The sequence below is a fragment of the Corvus brachyrhynchos genome, unplaced genomic scaffold (genome assembly GCF_000691975.1).
Source record: "Corvus brachyrhynchos isolate BGI_N302 unplaced genomic scaffold, ASM69197v1 scaffold351, whole genome shotgun sequence".
Classification (NCBI taxonomy): Eukaryota; Metazoa; Chordata; class Aves; order Passeriformes; family Corvidae; genus Corvus; species Corvus brachyrhynchos.
Window position 1 is genome coordinate 1,132,842 of NW_008236203.1, and position 14,292 is coordinate 1,147,133.

At 55.3% G+C, this 14,292-nt stretch overlaps 1 protein-coding gene across 3 annotated transcripts; it reads right to left on the reverse strand.

Annotated features, from left to right (window-relative positions):
* Window positions 1-3,055: 3,055 nt before the first annotated feature.
* LOC103622138 (ras-related GTP-binding protein A) lies at window positions 3,056-13,991 on the reverse strand. Of its 3 annotated transcripts, none has more exons than XM_008641043.2 (9): window positions 13,958-13,991; window positions 11,754-11,853; window positions 10,702-10,768; window positions 9,623-9,845; window positions 8,903-8,998; window positions 8,015-8,137; window positions 5,580-5,671; window positions 4,641-4,756; window positions 3,056-3,530 (listed from the first exon to the last, which is right to left on the reverse strand). In XM_008641043.2, exons 1-9 carry the CDS (start codon window positions 13,982-13,984, stop codon window positions 3,433-3,435), a joined length of 942 nt encoding a protein of 313 aa, XP_008639265.1. In that variant the 5' UTR covers window positions 13,985-13,991; the 3' UTR covers window positions 3,056-3,432. The 3 variants fall into 3 exon arrangements, with proteins under 3 accessions (XP_008639265.1, XP_017597105.1, XP_017597112.1); XM_017741616.1 differs by lacking the exon at window positions 13,958-13,991 and adding an exon at window positions 13,490-13,593; XM_017741623.1 differs by lacking the exons at window positions 3,056-3,530; window positions 4,641-4,756; window positions 5,580-5,671 and adding an exon at window positions 6,917-7,214.
* Between the last annotated feature and the right edge of the window lie 301 nt (window positions 13,992-14,292).

Sequence of the window (14,292 nt, forward strand, 5' to 3'; positions counted from 1 at the left end):
GGGGGGAGAATCCCCCTGCACCCCCATCCACAGGGACTTGGAGCATCCCCAAATCCGAGCACCCACGGGTGTCCTGGGGGGCACTGCCTGAACCCCCCACCCAGTCTCTGCCTCCCGAGCCCCCCCACCACACAGGTAAGGCCCCCAAATACGTGGGGTGCCCCCTTTGTACCCCCAGTGGGGTCCCCTGGGGTGGGGGGGTCCTGGCAGGGTTGGGGGAGCCCCTCCAAGGGGCTGCAGCTCCCGGGGGGTCTGGGGGTCCCCTGGTCCCTTCCTGGGGGGCCTGGGGGGTCACAGGGAGCCCCTGGCTGGGGTGGAGCTGCCAGTGGGAATCCACCCCCCCGCTCACCCCCCGCTCTCTGGACCCCACTGGTTTTCCAGCTTCTTGTCCCAAGGAGACCTGGCTGCTCCCAGCACTGTGTCCCCAACCTTGAGGTCTCCCCAGGTCCTCACCCTGCTCTGAGTTTGCCAGGGGCAGGCCCAGGCTGGGTTAATCACCCCATAACCCCCCAAAATGCAGGACACCCTCCCCCCCAGCCCTGACCCAGCTCATCCCCAGGGATGGGATATCCTGGGGGTGGGGACTCACAACCAGGTGTCCCCTACTCACGATGTCCCTGCCAGGGGTGACTCAAGCCGGTCACGGCCACCAAGGTGGTGACCTTGGCTGAGGAGGAGAAGCTGCAGCTGCTCCAGGCACACACAGAGCTCACCCAGGGGTGAGGAGGGCACCCCCTTGACCCCCTACTTCTGCCAAGCCACCATGCCTCAACCAGGACCAAACTGACCCTTTTTTGGCAAAAACCCCTTCCCCTCCTCAGGAAACACCCCGGGAGGCAGCAGGATGAGCTCAGGTAGGGACCAACCTCCCCTGGGGAGCTTTTGGGGGATGAGTGGCCCCCGCACCCAAAGGGGCCCCCACCCCAATGTCACCGAGCTGAAGGACCAGCTGCAGGCCCCGGTGACCTCCCCAAAAACACAGAAGAAAAGGGGGAGTGGGGCAGGGGGTCCCCCAAGGTCCCCTCTCCACTCTCCCTGGCAGCTGCTCATCCCCCAGGATGGATTTGGGCAGGAGGGGTTGGACCCTGGGCAGGGAATGGTGCGGATGCTCCTCATGAGGTGCCCACAACTCAGCGGTGACAGTTCAGGGTGACTTTGGAGAATCCATGACCCCCTGGATGCATTGGAGGAGCTGGTTCCAGCTGGAGAGCAGCGTGTGGTCACCACAGCCCTGGGTCCACCCCCCCCAGCAGCTCCTGGGGACAATTCTGTGCCACTAAGGAGGGAAAACAAGTGGGAGCATCCCCAGGGAGACCCTACAGAGCTCATCCTGGGGGAAACAGCCTGGAGCTGACCCCAGCGGAGCCATCCATGCTCCAACACAAGAAAGAAATGGTCAAAAAACCTGGAATTAGCTCCAAGACGACCCCAGGGAGCACAGCCTGCCCCAGGGAACTCATCCCAGACCCCACAGCAGCTCCGAGGGGAAAGGAACAGGGCCAAGGGGGGATTTATTCAGGATCTCAGTGACACATGGCATCGAGTTTCTCCTCATTCCAAGGTCAAGTGCTGAAGGAAAAGGCCAGATCACAGCCACCTCGTCCAGGTTTGGGATGATGTTTGTGTGAGAAACATCTGGAGCAGACATCAATTTATTTTTTGTTTTCTGATGGCAAGAACTGCCAGAGAAAGTGGGGAGAGTCTTCCAGAAGGTGGAATGAGGGTGCTGAGCCTGATCTCCCAAACCTCCCTGCTTGGAATGGAAGGAGCCAGTGCAGTCACCAACCCCAGCCTCCCAAAAATGCCTGGGATGTGCTTTGGGAAGGGAGAAAGGACACAGCACAGTGCTATGGGAGCAGGCAGGGCAGGTGGCCTGACACAGCCCCCGTGTTTGTCACAGGCTGTCACTCAATGAGCACCTTGGCCACAGCAAAAGGACAAGGCTGATTCCCGAAGAGCCCCCAAATCCGTGCACTTCGGGAAAAGGGATTTGAAGCAGGAGAACGGCAGAACTTCACCCCAACCCCCCCACCGGGTCACTGCCCTGGGAGGCTCCGGCCAGGCCAGGATTTGGCTCCTGGCAGCTCCACCCCGCTCGTCCCTCCCAGCCCCTCGTCACCTGCCCCCCACCCCACGTTCCCTTTTGACATCATCCCACTTCCACTGCAGTTTGATCCCTAAGGAAACCCACTGGCACCTCGGCGTCACCATGGCAATGAGGCAGCGTTCCCACTGTCCTTCCTCCCCGCACCTCCGGCGGGAACAGCTCCCAGCAGAAGGGGCCTCAATCTCCTGGAATTGCGACCAGGAGCCCTCTCCTGCTCTCCTGAAGCCTTTCCCTGTGGGAGGGGATATTCCAAAGGCTTCAACAGCCGGATCACCCTCTTGCTCCGAGGGCAGGGTTGAGTGTGGGAAGCTGTGACATTCCCAGCAGGGTCTGCCCTGATCCCAGCCTGATCCCAACCATGGGGCAGCTCCACGGGGGAACCGAGGTTGTGTCGGGGCTCGTTCCACGATTCCCACTCCAGGTATTCCACACCTGCATCCCAGCGAGCACAAACTCCGCCACGTGCCCAGCCCATTCACAGCTCTCCAGAGCTCCTCTCCCACGGGGATGATTCCCATTGGAACTCCCCCAGGCCGAGGCACGGCAGCTGCCGGGTGGGCGGTGCGAGACGCGGGTGTTGAATTCCAGGAGGATGGAGCAGGGCTGGGAGCTTTTGTGCAGAGCCCCCTGGTTCTCCAGCCCTTTTAGCTTCCCGTTCTCACTCCCTGGACTCGCCCCGGTGGATTTCTCCCCTCCCAGTGGGTGTGTGGGCAGGGATACACAGAAGAGCCAGGCACGGAGCACCACACCCTTTTTTACAGAGTAACTTGATGCAGCAAGAGAGAAAAAAGGGAGGGAGATGCTGCCAAGCGATTCCCAGTGAAACTCTGGAATGGCTTTCAGCCAAATCCCCCCAAAAAACACGAAGGGAGCCATGCAGCTCCTACAGCTCTGCTTCCCAAAGCTGCCCCGGGATCTGGGAGAAAGCAAACCCACTTTGCAAAGCTCTTGGATCTGAAATCCCTGGTAGCAAAAATTTATTTCCATGACCGAAGACGAGGAGAAATTTATAAACTTATTCTAGCAACCATCCAAGGAAACAGTAAATATCCCATCACCCGGCAGCCACACATCCACGAGGGCTCTGCCACAGCCCTGCAGGGCACACATCACCTGTCCTGCCTCCTTCCCGACCCCTCCCGTGCCAGGGAATTCCGGGAAGTGGATCCAGCCGACCTCCAGCTCTAGTGTCCAATGTGATGAGGAGAAAAAACAAGCAGCACACTCATTTCAAAGCCCAACAAAGACACGGACAGTGTTAGATTCTCCTAAAAAGAAGTAGTCCCGATCCGTTCTTTCTCCCCCCAAAGCCCCAGTGCCTGGGATCAGCGCATGAGCAGGCTGTGCTTTGGTCCATCCACCCTCTCCAGCTTCTCAAAGTGTTTCCTGGCGTTCCGGATGTTGATCAGAGTGGCCGCGGAAGCTGCGACGGAAAAGGGACAGGGGAGATAAAAAGAAGTTAAAACGGGTGAGGATCACCACGTCCTCAGGGCTGCCTGTCTGCAAGGCCTGGGTGTGCCCTGCTGCTCCCCAGCCAGGCAAAATCCAGAGTGGGAGGGGCTGGCCAAAATTTAGTGGGGGAAGGTCTCGGAAAAATTTAATGGGGGATGGTCTGGGCAAGGTTTAATATGAAATGCTCTGGGTAAAATTTAATGAGGGAAGACCTGGGCAAAATTTGATCTGGGATGGCCTGGGCAAAATTTAATGTAGGAAGGTCTGGGTAAAATTTGACCTGGGATAGTCTGGGCAAGATTTAATGTGGGATGGTCAGGGCTGTTGGCTGATCCCAGGAAAAAAGGAAAAGCCTCTCCCAGGGAGAACTGCTCATCCCACAGCTGCTCCCCAGCCCAGCAATGCCTCACTACCAGGGATCCCACACTGTCCCAAATTCCCTAAGTGAGGAGGGCAGAGCAACCACAGCAGCAGGCCCGAGGAGTCTGGGGGCGGGCACTGCTGCAGCTCCTCCTTGGGATAAATAGATGCTGCTAAAATTAGAGCCTGTCCACTAGAGACAGCCCAGGCAGCCAGAGCAACACCCAGACATGAGCCAGCCCTGCTTCCTCCCCAAAAATCACCGGGGCTGCCAGCTCCCAACTGCCCAAAATAGGTTTTAAGGCACGACCTGCTCAGCCAGGTCTGCTTTGGTGGTTTCCTGGGACAGCAGCAGCAGCTCAGCTGTGCCACCACCTCTGCAGGGTCCTGCTCACCTCAATCCCTCTCTCTTCATTACAATCAGTTCTGTAATTAACAACTCAATTTCCAACAGTTTAAACTGGACTAATTTCACCTTTTTAAAGGTTTTTCTTGGGTTTTTTTTGTCCCAAACTGGTTTCTCTTGGCTCTGACATGACCACCATCACATGACCTCCCCACCCTGCTCGCACTCAATCCCTCTCTCTTAATTAAAATCACTTCTGAAATTAACAACTCATTTCCCAACGGTTTAAACTGGACTAATTTCACCTTTTTTTTGATTTTTTTCTTTGTGGGTTTTTGGGATTGGTTTTGGCCCAAACAGGTTTCTCTGACTTACGTATGGAGGGGTCTGACATGACCACCATCACATATGTGTTGGATGTGAAGATGTCAATGAAAGCAGCAAAGTTGGAGTTCCTGACCTCCATGCTCTGGAAAGAAGCTGCCAGCTTACTGAAAAACAAGGAAATCAAAGGGAAAAAAACCAGTGAATGAAGAGCTTTTGTGCCCACATGGCCAAAATATCCCTGATCCGAGCTGCTGGGAACATGGAGGAGCTGGAATTCCCACTTGGCAAGGTGTGGTTACAGCAGGGCTTTGGCTGGGCTTGGTTTTAGAGACAAAATTCCTCAGTTTTGGGCCAAATGAGAACAATATCAGCTGATTTGTGCATTGCATGAAGGAAATTCCAGACACAACCCCACTGACCAGGCCTGCTCCCCGTGGATACCAGGGCTCAGCCATTCCCAGCTGGACACTCTGGATGAGCAGCAGAAATAAGCGTAAAATGGGAATATCTGGAAACATCTGGACATCTCTAAACCACCCAGAAACTTCTCCATCCTCTCCAGCTCCACACAGCCCTAGTGTTAACCTGACTGTGGAGCCTGGGGGCTGTGCAAAGCCAAGCTTCCCACTTTTCCACTGGAAATAGGGATAACAGTGTCTGCAAACCCCGTCCTCCCCAGCCAGCCCTCAGGGACAGGGCTGGAGCAGAGCTCTCCAGCTGACATTCCCAGGTTCCAAGATCAGTTCAGCCCTAGAATTCTTCTGCCTTGATCCAGGAGAAGGAGGGCTGGAATAAAACAGCACCAAAGCTCTCCCACCATCAGCAAAGGGGGAAGTTAATGAAAGAATTAACATTTAATGATTTGTGTTGCAGCAATTCCACCCTGGCATTCCAGCTGCTGAAGAGTCAAACTGGGATTCTCTGGAGAGCCCTCTGGAAAAAGCTGGGCTAGCCCTGATCTCCCCAGCGCTGATGAGAGCAGCTCACCTGCAGCTCAGCTTGAACTGTTTGATGATGTTGCTGATCTTCTCAAACCTGTGCACGTCCCGCTGCTCCTTGCACTGATAGTGGGAAATCACCTGCAGAAGGGGCACAGCCAGTCAGGGATCCCAGCACAGCCTTCCCAACAGCAGTTCTGGGAATGGCTGGGCACCAGGGCAGGGATTCCCTTTTTCGGCTGATTGGATCTTGGGAAGTGTTTACAGCAGTTCTTGCGGGGCTCTCGTGGAGAAAGGAGACTCAGTGACAGGATCAGCACACAAAGATCTGCCAGGTGACACCACTGTCCCCCTGAGGGCTGAGAGCTCCACCTCAGCAGCCATTTAATCTTGATCCAAAAATAGGTGGATACAGGGAAAAAAGGCATCCATCACCTCAGGAATGGGCCAAGTGCTGGGACAGCTTTTCCCTCCTAAGGTGCTGCTGGGACATTGCCCATCCTGCACAGGCAGTGATCCCAAAGCCAAATCAAGCTGATCCTCCCTAAGAAAAGCAGCTCAAAGGCAGCTAGGTCCTTAGGAATTCCCTCTCCACGACTCCAGTCAGAGCAGAGGGAGCTCAGAGCAGTTCTCTCCTCTCCCTCCCCCCGAGATCCAGCAGCCAGGAGCGGCCCTGAGTGCCTGGATGCCAACACCCAGAGAATCTGAAGGTTTTTAGGAATCCTTGAGAACATCTCCAGAAACATTTCCACCGTGCTGGTGGCCCCAGCCCTTCCCTCCTCAGCCATGTCCAGTGAGAGCTGCGTTTCCTGCACCAACAGCTCTATCCCCACTGCAAACCTAACAGGAATCTCTTAAAAACCTCAGGCCAGCTGCTTTGAACTCTTCAGAATCCCAAAATCAGCTCCCACTGGATGTGTCCAGAGCCCTGGCACAGGGATGTGAAGCTCTGCTCTACCCAGGGAGTCACATCTAACAGGTTTTTTAGGTTTCTTTTTCCCTTAACCACCTTAAACCCATCACTTTTAAACTTGCCCAATTATTCCCACAAGCACAGCTTTAGCCACATCCAAGGCTTGCAATTCCCAGTGTTCGATTTCCTTCCTGAACTTCCCAGATGAGGTTTTTTCACTACAATTTCAACATAATTTTGGAATGAGGTTTTCAGAGGAACATTTCCCAAAGAGAGTCACACAGGGAGATTTCCCTTCAAGAGAAGAGAATCCTGGGAATGTTTAAATATATGAAAAAAAGGGAGGAGTTTTTGAAGGAGTCACCACTGCACTTAAATTAAGCACAGAATTTTTGTAGCAACAGAATTTTTGTAGCAAAGATCATCCTTTTTCAGTTAAAAATGTCCTTGTAACAATCACACTGTCACACACCCAAAGGTGGAACTGTTTATTATCTCCAGAAGGTCAAAAAGCAGAACTTGCCAGGCATGGCAAGTGTTTGTTTCTGATAGTTGAAGGAGGAAGAAAAGTCGTGGCTCCTTTCCCAAATTCCCTCCATCATTTCCAAATCACCAGCAAGGAAAACACTCAGAAAAATTCAAATATTTCCTTCAGCTCAGCAGGAGTTTGGTGCCAAGTGTGAAGAGCCCAGCCCAGAAATCAGGAATATGGACAAGCACCAGGGGTGGTTTTATCCAGCACCTTTGCAGAGGGATTGGGAGCACAATACCCTGGAAAAGCATCACAATCCCATGGCTGATCCTCTATCCCTGCTCTGGATTTGCAGAACATCAAAAATCCAAAGAAATCAGGTGCAGCTCAAATGTCCCAGCAGGAGGAAGTGGAGAGGTTTGGTTTTGAAGCTACAAAAGGTTCCTGCCCTGCACAGAGAGGGATTCTCGGAGCAGTCCCACCACAATGGGGACATGAAACACAACCAGAGCCTGGAGGAGGAAACCCCAACCAAACCTCAGCTCAGCTGCTGCAGGGGGGGATTTTGGGATGGTCCCATGAGCCACGGGGTCCCAGCAGCTGCTTTCAGTGTCCCAAGGGCTGGATCAGGGCATTCTGCACCTCCCAACTTCCGTGGAATCCCACAGTGGGTTGGGGTGGAAGGACCTCAAAGCTCACCCAGGTCCAACCCTGACACCTCTCACTGTCCCAGGCTGCTCCCAGCCCCAATGTCCAGCCTGGCCTTGGGCACTGCCAGGGATCCAGGGGCAGCCCCAGCTGCTCTGGGCACCCTGTGCCAGGGCCTGCCCACCCTCCCAGGGAACAATTCCTTCCCAATCTCCCATCCAGCCCTGCCCTCTGGCAGTGAGAAGCCATTCCCTGTGTCCTGTCCCTCCATGCCTTGTCCCCAGTCTCTCTGCAGCTCTCCTGGAGCCCCTTTAGGCCCTGCCAGGGGCTCTGAGCTCTCCCTGGATCCTTCCCTTCTCCAGGTGAACATTCCCAGCTCTCCCAGCCTGGCTCCAGAGTAGAGGGGAGGGAAAGGGAGGCTCCATCCAGGGAATCCATCCCAGGAACTCACCAGGAACGTGGCTCTCTCAAACAGCAGCACCTCGTCTGCCTCGATGATCTGAGCAAAGTTCCTCAGGTTCATCTCGAGCTGCTGCACGTTGGGGATCAGCTGATAGACAATGCTGGACCAGGCCTGCACGTGGAGACACAGAAAGGTCCCATTGACTCTTCCCTCCTCAGCCCCTCCTGATAAACATGCTCCCAAAGGGATTTTTGGCACTTCTGGCTGGCGACAGCCTGGGCAAGGCTGAGAAGCTTCTCCCCCCTCTGTGCCCAGGTCCCAGAGGGAGCCCAGAGCTGAGGAGACTCTTCCCTGCCTCAGGTTCTGCTCCACCAGGCAGAGAAACCCCAGTGCTGCTGAACAGGCTTAAATCATCCCTGGTTTTAGTTGGGAATGCTTCTGTCTCCTCCCGCTCAAGTTTCCAGAGAGTTTTAATCCTGAGCAAGGTCAGGGCGCAGATGGACACTTGGCAGCTCATCCCTGATCCAAACAAAGTTCCACCTTATCCCAACAGGCCAGGAACAAGCCCAGCAGGGACTGGGAGTGCTGGGATCAACATCTGCCCTCACCCAGACTCGGAGTTTCCAAGCTCAGCCTCCCCTCCCTGCCCAGCTGCTGCCCCAGGCGTGGAGCAGTGCTCAAGCTCATCCTTCCTGAGAGCCAGGGGCAACAAGGGGATATTTGGGATGCCTGTCTGCCAAGTTCCTGATAGCTACCACACACTCCTGACTTTTTTATATTAATTGATTAAACCCAGGATTAATTTGGGTTTAATTTACACCCTCCAGAAGCAGCTGAACGTGGCCAATCACTGACAGACCAGCAGCAGCTACAGGGATCCTCCTCCTGCTCCTGTTCCAAGTGGGAAGGCAGGTCTGGAGAGGAAGCTGCACCAACCTTGTAGAGTGTCTCATCCCAGATGGAAGTTCTAAAACAAACGCATTCCAAGGGCCGGGAAAGGCGCTTCAAGTCTTCCTCACGCTCCTTAAAAATCTGGGAAACAAAGAGAGTTTGGGGTTGAGTGTAAATATTCCTGCCTGTGCTGTGGTTGTAGGAACTCAGCATTTTCCCACCTCCCTGTGACCTTTCAAAAGGCACCAAACACCTCTGAAAGATTGATCCCCAGCTCTCCCAGGATGTTCAAGGGCTTAAGAGGATTTCTGGGAAGGCAGAGCAGGATCAATCCACAGAAACCATCTCCTGATTAACTGGGGAAGTGTCACCTCTTGGATTTCGGGGGTGTTTTAGCACAAAGCCTGGGCTGGACTGAAAGAAGCAGCTGAGCTGAAAACAACTGTCACTGTCACCCCCATCCAAACTGTGAGCAGGGGGCTGAAGGAGCTGGATTCCCTCCAGTTCTGCTCCCTCCCGGAGCCAAGGTGTGCTGGGAGCTCTGGAAGCAGGCAGGGAAGGCTTTTTTTATCCCTAAAAACCATCACTGCTGTTCTCCACTAGATTCTGGGATGCCACACTTTAAAAAAAGGCAGGAGAAGCTCTGAAAACATCTGAGAAAGCTTTCGAGGAACAGCCCTGAGGGGCTGCCTTTGAAGCGTGACCCACATGGCACAGGGGATGCTCCGTGTGGGAGCATTTCCATGGCAACTCCCAGCTCCTCACCAGATCCCGCTGGTCCTCCTGCACCAAGTCCATCTTGTGCACCAGGCAGAAGATCTTGGCATCGGGGGAGTTCTGGAGAATGGCCTCCAGGCAGGACTGGTAGTAGTGCATGTCCTTCTCCAGCTCCCTGCTCTCCACGTCGAACACGTAGATCAGCACCTCCACGTTGCGGAAGATGTTGTCCCTCTGGCTGGTGAAGTAGTTCTCCATGAAGGTGTCCTGGCTGAGGGAGCAGGGCAGGAAAACAGGGAGACTCCCGTTAGAGCCCGTGAGGTTTTTTCACTACAGTTTAGACACAATTTCAGGATGAGGTTTTCAGAGGAACATTTCCCAAAGAGAGTCCCACCGGGAGATTTCCCTTCAAGAGAAGAGAGTCCTGGGAATGTTTAACGAGATGAAAAAAAAAAAGGGAGGAGTTTTTGAAGGAGTCACCATTGCACTTAAATCGAGCACAGAATTTTTGTAGCAAAGATCATCCTTAGAGCAGCTCTTGCCTGGCACGCTGGGTTTGTGGGAAACTCCTCCTGCCGGGAAGGCAAGGCTGGGATTTGGAGCTGCACTCAGGAGGCCAGGCTGGAGCTGCATCCCCTGAGCATTCCCAAGGAAAGCTGGATGCTCCTGGAAAGCATCAGCCCCCCCCATGAAGCTGAAGCTTCCCTCGTGTCCTGCTGCTCCTGGCCCCAGGCTGGCTTTAGGAGCTGTTTGTGAAACCCCACAGCAACAGGTGAAATGTGACCTAAAGCATCAGCTCAGCCTTAAATCCCAGGATTTAAAGCTCCTTTAACTCTGCCTGAATACGGCTGAGATGATCCAGAGGCCATGGAGCTGAGGAGGGGACAGCATTCCTTGAAAAAAGTTGCTTCCAGGAGCCATGGGATCAACGTCCAGCGTGGCCTCTCTGCACAAATCCCACCTGGATGGAGCTGGAGATGAGCAATTCCAGCACCTCAGGACAGCAGGAGAAGGGGCTTTCCCTGGCACACCTCATCCCTGGGGGAGGAGAATCCACTCTGTTCCATCCCTGATTCCCCACAGCCTCCCCCAGAGGTTGGAAAAGGACAGGAATCATCAGTACCTACCCTCCGCAGTCCCACAGGTTCAGCACCAGGTTTCCCAGGAATCTGACATGGGAATGCTCCACATCAACTGCAAAGAGACAGCAGGAGTTCACAGACTGCACCACACACCTGGGGCAGAGCTCGGGCAGCCAAAAATCATGGAAATCAGCAGAAAATCATGGAATGGTTCGGGCTGGAAGGGATTAAAGCCTTCATTCCAGCCCAGACATGGGCAAGGACACTTTCCACTATTCCAGGGTGCTCCAAGCCCTGTCCAGCCTGGCCTTGGATGGGCAGTTCCTCACAAAGCAGCCCCAGTTTGTAAATCCCACCAAAACAGCATTTCCCAGAGGAATTCAGAGCCCATTGCTCTCCTTGGGAAGCACAATTCCCCTTCAAGCACACATTCCCTGATCCCAGGGATATTGAGGGATGACTCTGCAGGGCTTTAAGCCCTCCTTAACAAAAAAAACCAGGAACACAGGGAATGCAAACTTCAGGAGGAGACCAAATTTATGGCAAAGAGGAAATGTACACCAATCCCTGACACTAAATCCTCACAGACCCTTCCCAGCGAGAAGCACCAGATCCCAACAACTCCTCCCCCTCTTCCAGAGGAATCCCTTCTTGCTCTTTCCCAACAAAGGCTTTGGAAAGGGAAAAAGGAAAGGCTCTCATTAAGCCCAGTGCATCATCCTGCCAAAACCACGGGGGCACTGCAGGATCCCTGTGCTGGAGACCCCTGGATACAGCAGGAGTGTTCCACCAGCACAGAGGAGGCTGACAGATTTAGCTGCACCAAAGGCTGCTCCCTGATCCCCCCCAAAAAAAGGAGTTAAGGATAAAAGTTGAATAATAAAGCAGCAAAGTCCATCCCAGTGCTGCCTTTCCCTTCTCTCCACTTCCTGCCTGTCCCTGGCTGATCCCGGGAGTGAAGCTCCCAGTGAGGTGTGGCAGCTGGGAGGACCTGCAGGGCCACACCCGACCCAGGGATGGCTGCAGGGAACAGCCCCGCCCCTCTAATGAGAGGGTTGGAGCCCTGGGATCTGGGAATTCAGCCGGGAATTCCTTACTCGTGGCTCCCAGGCGCCGCGTGTCCCGGGCGATGTAGTTGGCAAAGATAATGGATCTCATGCTGGTCTTCCCAGACCCACTTTTACCCATCAGCAGCACCTGCAGAGAGGGAAAGAAGGAAAAATGAGCTCTCACAGAGCACCGAGTCCTTCCCAGCTCCCTCGAGCTGACATCTGACTGCCAAAGCTACTAAGCACAGGACTGGCACATTCCAGCTGGGAATGCACCAGGAGAGAGGCAAAGAGGAGCAGGTGGGAAGCAGGAGACACGTCCCAACCCTGCTGTCCATGGTCACTGGGCCCAGCTCCCTCGAGCTGACATCTGACTGCCAAAGCTACTAAGCACAGGACTGGCACATTCCAGCTGGGAATGCACCAGGAGAGAGGCAAAGAGGAGCAGGTGGGAAGCAGGGGGGCAGCGCTACCCCTGCTGTCCATGGTCACTGGGCCGTGGTCATCCCAACCCCTGCTGTCCATGGTCACTGGGCCCTGGTCATCCCAACCCCTGCTGTCCATGGTCACTGGGCCGTGGTCATCCCGTCCCCCTGCTGTCCATGGTCAGATTGAACACTCTTCCCAAAAAACATGGACAGGACTTGGGAAGATCAGGAGCGGCCTCCCCATTCCCAGCTGCTCCCACCTGATGGCTCTGGTGGCACAAAGGGCTTTAAGGATGAGCAGTGGCTTTGTCTCAACCCTTGCAGACCAGAAACAACCCCTCACCCCCTGGTTTTCCACCCCAAACACTCTCTCCTCACCACAGGGTGGTTTGGGTTGGGAGGGACCTTAAAGCTCTAATCCTGCTCTTCCCACAACTTGCTTGGTTTTCTTTTCCCCAAATGCCAGGGACATTTCCAGTTCCAGGTGCCAGAAGACCAGAAGGAAAGGGAAAAGCAGATGAGACAGCCCAGGTCAGGGTCCCCAGAGCAGGGGAGACTCTTCATGGCTCCAGTGACTCCTCCCCAGAGGAGACACTTGGCTCCATGGTGTCCCATCCCTGCAGACCTCAGGGGAAAGGAGAGGCAGCCAAAACAGAGAGGGAATGCTGGGGGTTGGGATGAGGGGAGACAGTCACACCAGAGACAGTCACACCAGGCAAGGCTTTACATTGTGATCTAAAAATAAAAATTAAACAAAACAAACCCATCAGTGGCAGCCAGCACAGCCTTGCTCACAAAACCCAGCTGTTAAACAAGTCCCAGCTACAAAGCCAAATCCAGCTTTCGGCAGCAGCCAAAATGAGTCTCCCATCCAGGAGGGATTTCAGGAGAACAGGCCAGTGAGCGCCTGCCCAGCCTCCCACCCTCACCCTGTGACAGCAGAGAGGAGCTGCCACAGCCTCGGGACACCACCAAGGCAGAATTCCCCGATCCTGCTTGCTCAGGTCATTCCTGCAGCAGCTCCGGGCTGGGAGCGCCCTGGCCAGAGGGAAGCTGCCCACAGGTTCCAGGGTTTGGCAACAAAATCCTGTTCCTGGCTGTTTCACATCCAGGCAGGCAGGAGAGGCCACCCCAGAAGGTGCCGTGCCCTGTCCTGTCCTGTCCCCTGAGCTGATCCCAGAGAACAGCCAAGCTCTTATTTCACAGCACCAGCACAAAATCCCAGGCAGAAACTCGATCCCACTCCAAGGCACGGCCCAAACCAGCCCCAATTCCCACAGTTTGGGCTGCAGAGGCCCTGCAGAGGGGTGAGACAGCAGCACCGAGGGCCAGGCAGGGAACCCAATCCCACCTCACCATGGAAGGGCAGCCAGATATTCCTTTAAAAGCTCTGGATACGCTCCTGCTGGGATACACCCACCCCTGCGATTCCCAGAGCTGCTGCTGTGTTAAATGTCATCCTCCCGGGAGCCCTGAGCGAATGCGGGGCTCCTGGGACACCTCGGGAGGGTGGCCCAGGGACAGGGACGGGCTTGGAGCAGATCCTCCTCCCTGAGCAGGGCATTTGCAGAGCGTTTCGCAGAGGGTTTTGCAACAGCCCCGGCAGCGCCCGGGGAACAGCAACTGCCGGGGAAGGCTCTGCACCAACCCAGCCCACGCCCAGGCCAGGATCAAACCCGGTTTTAACGCCGGGCACTTTCAGCAGAGGATGCAGCGCTGCCTCCGAGAGGCACCGGAGCCCCAGCCCGAGGGACGAATACAACAAACGGCGTTCATGGATGGGGATGGGGAAGGAAAGCACAGGATCCTCCTTCCCGTCCTTACCTTTTTCTTCATGGCTGTGCTTGGCATCACACCCCTGCCGAGAGAAACCCACCTTGGATCGCTGCTTTCCTCCCAATCCCAATCCCAATCCCGCCCCCGGCACTGGGGAAGCTCTGACACAGCCCCAGCTCCCCTCCCCCTGCTCCTGGCCATGGGGAACTCCCGCTGCGGCCGGGAAACCTCCGGCGTTCCCGAAATCACCCGGCCCGGGCGGGATCGCTGCGGCCGTGCCGGGAGTCCCCGCGCAGCCCCTTCCCCCGGGATGGCCCCGCAGCCCCCTTTCCTCTGGATTCCCCGCAGCCCCTTCTCCCGGGATGTCCTTCCGTTCTCCCGGG

Excerpts from the sequence above, each read along its gene's own strand:
- LOC103622138 (XM_008641043.2), bottom strand. The coding sequence starts at position 13,984 with ATGCCAAGCACAGCCATGAAGAAAAAG. Across the intron at positions 11,854-13,957 it reads GCACAGCCATGAAGAAAAAG|GTGCTGCTGATGGGTAAAAG; the intron begins GTAAGGACGGGA and ends CCCTCTCTGCAG. Across the intron at positions 8,999-9,622 it reads AGGAGGACCAGCGGGATCTG|ATTTTTAAGGAGCGTGAGGA; the intron begins GTGAGGAGCTGG and ends TTTGTTTCCCAG.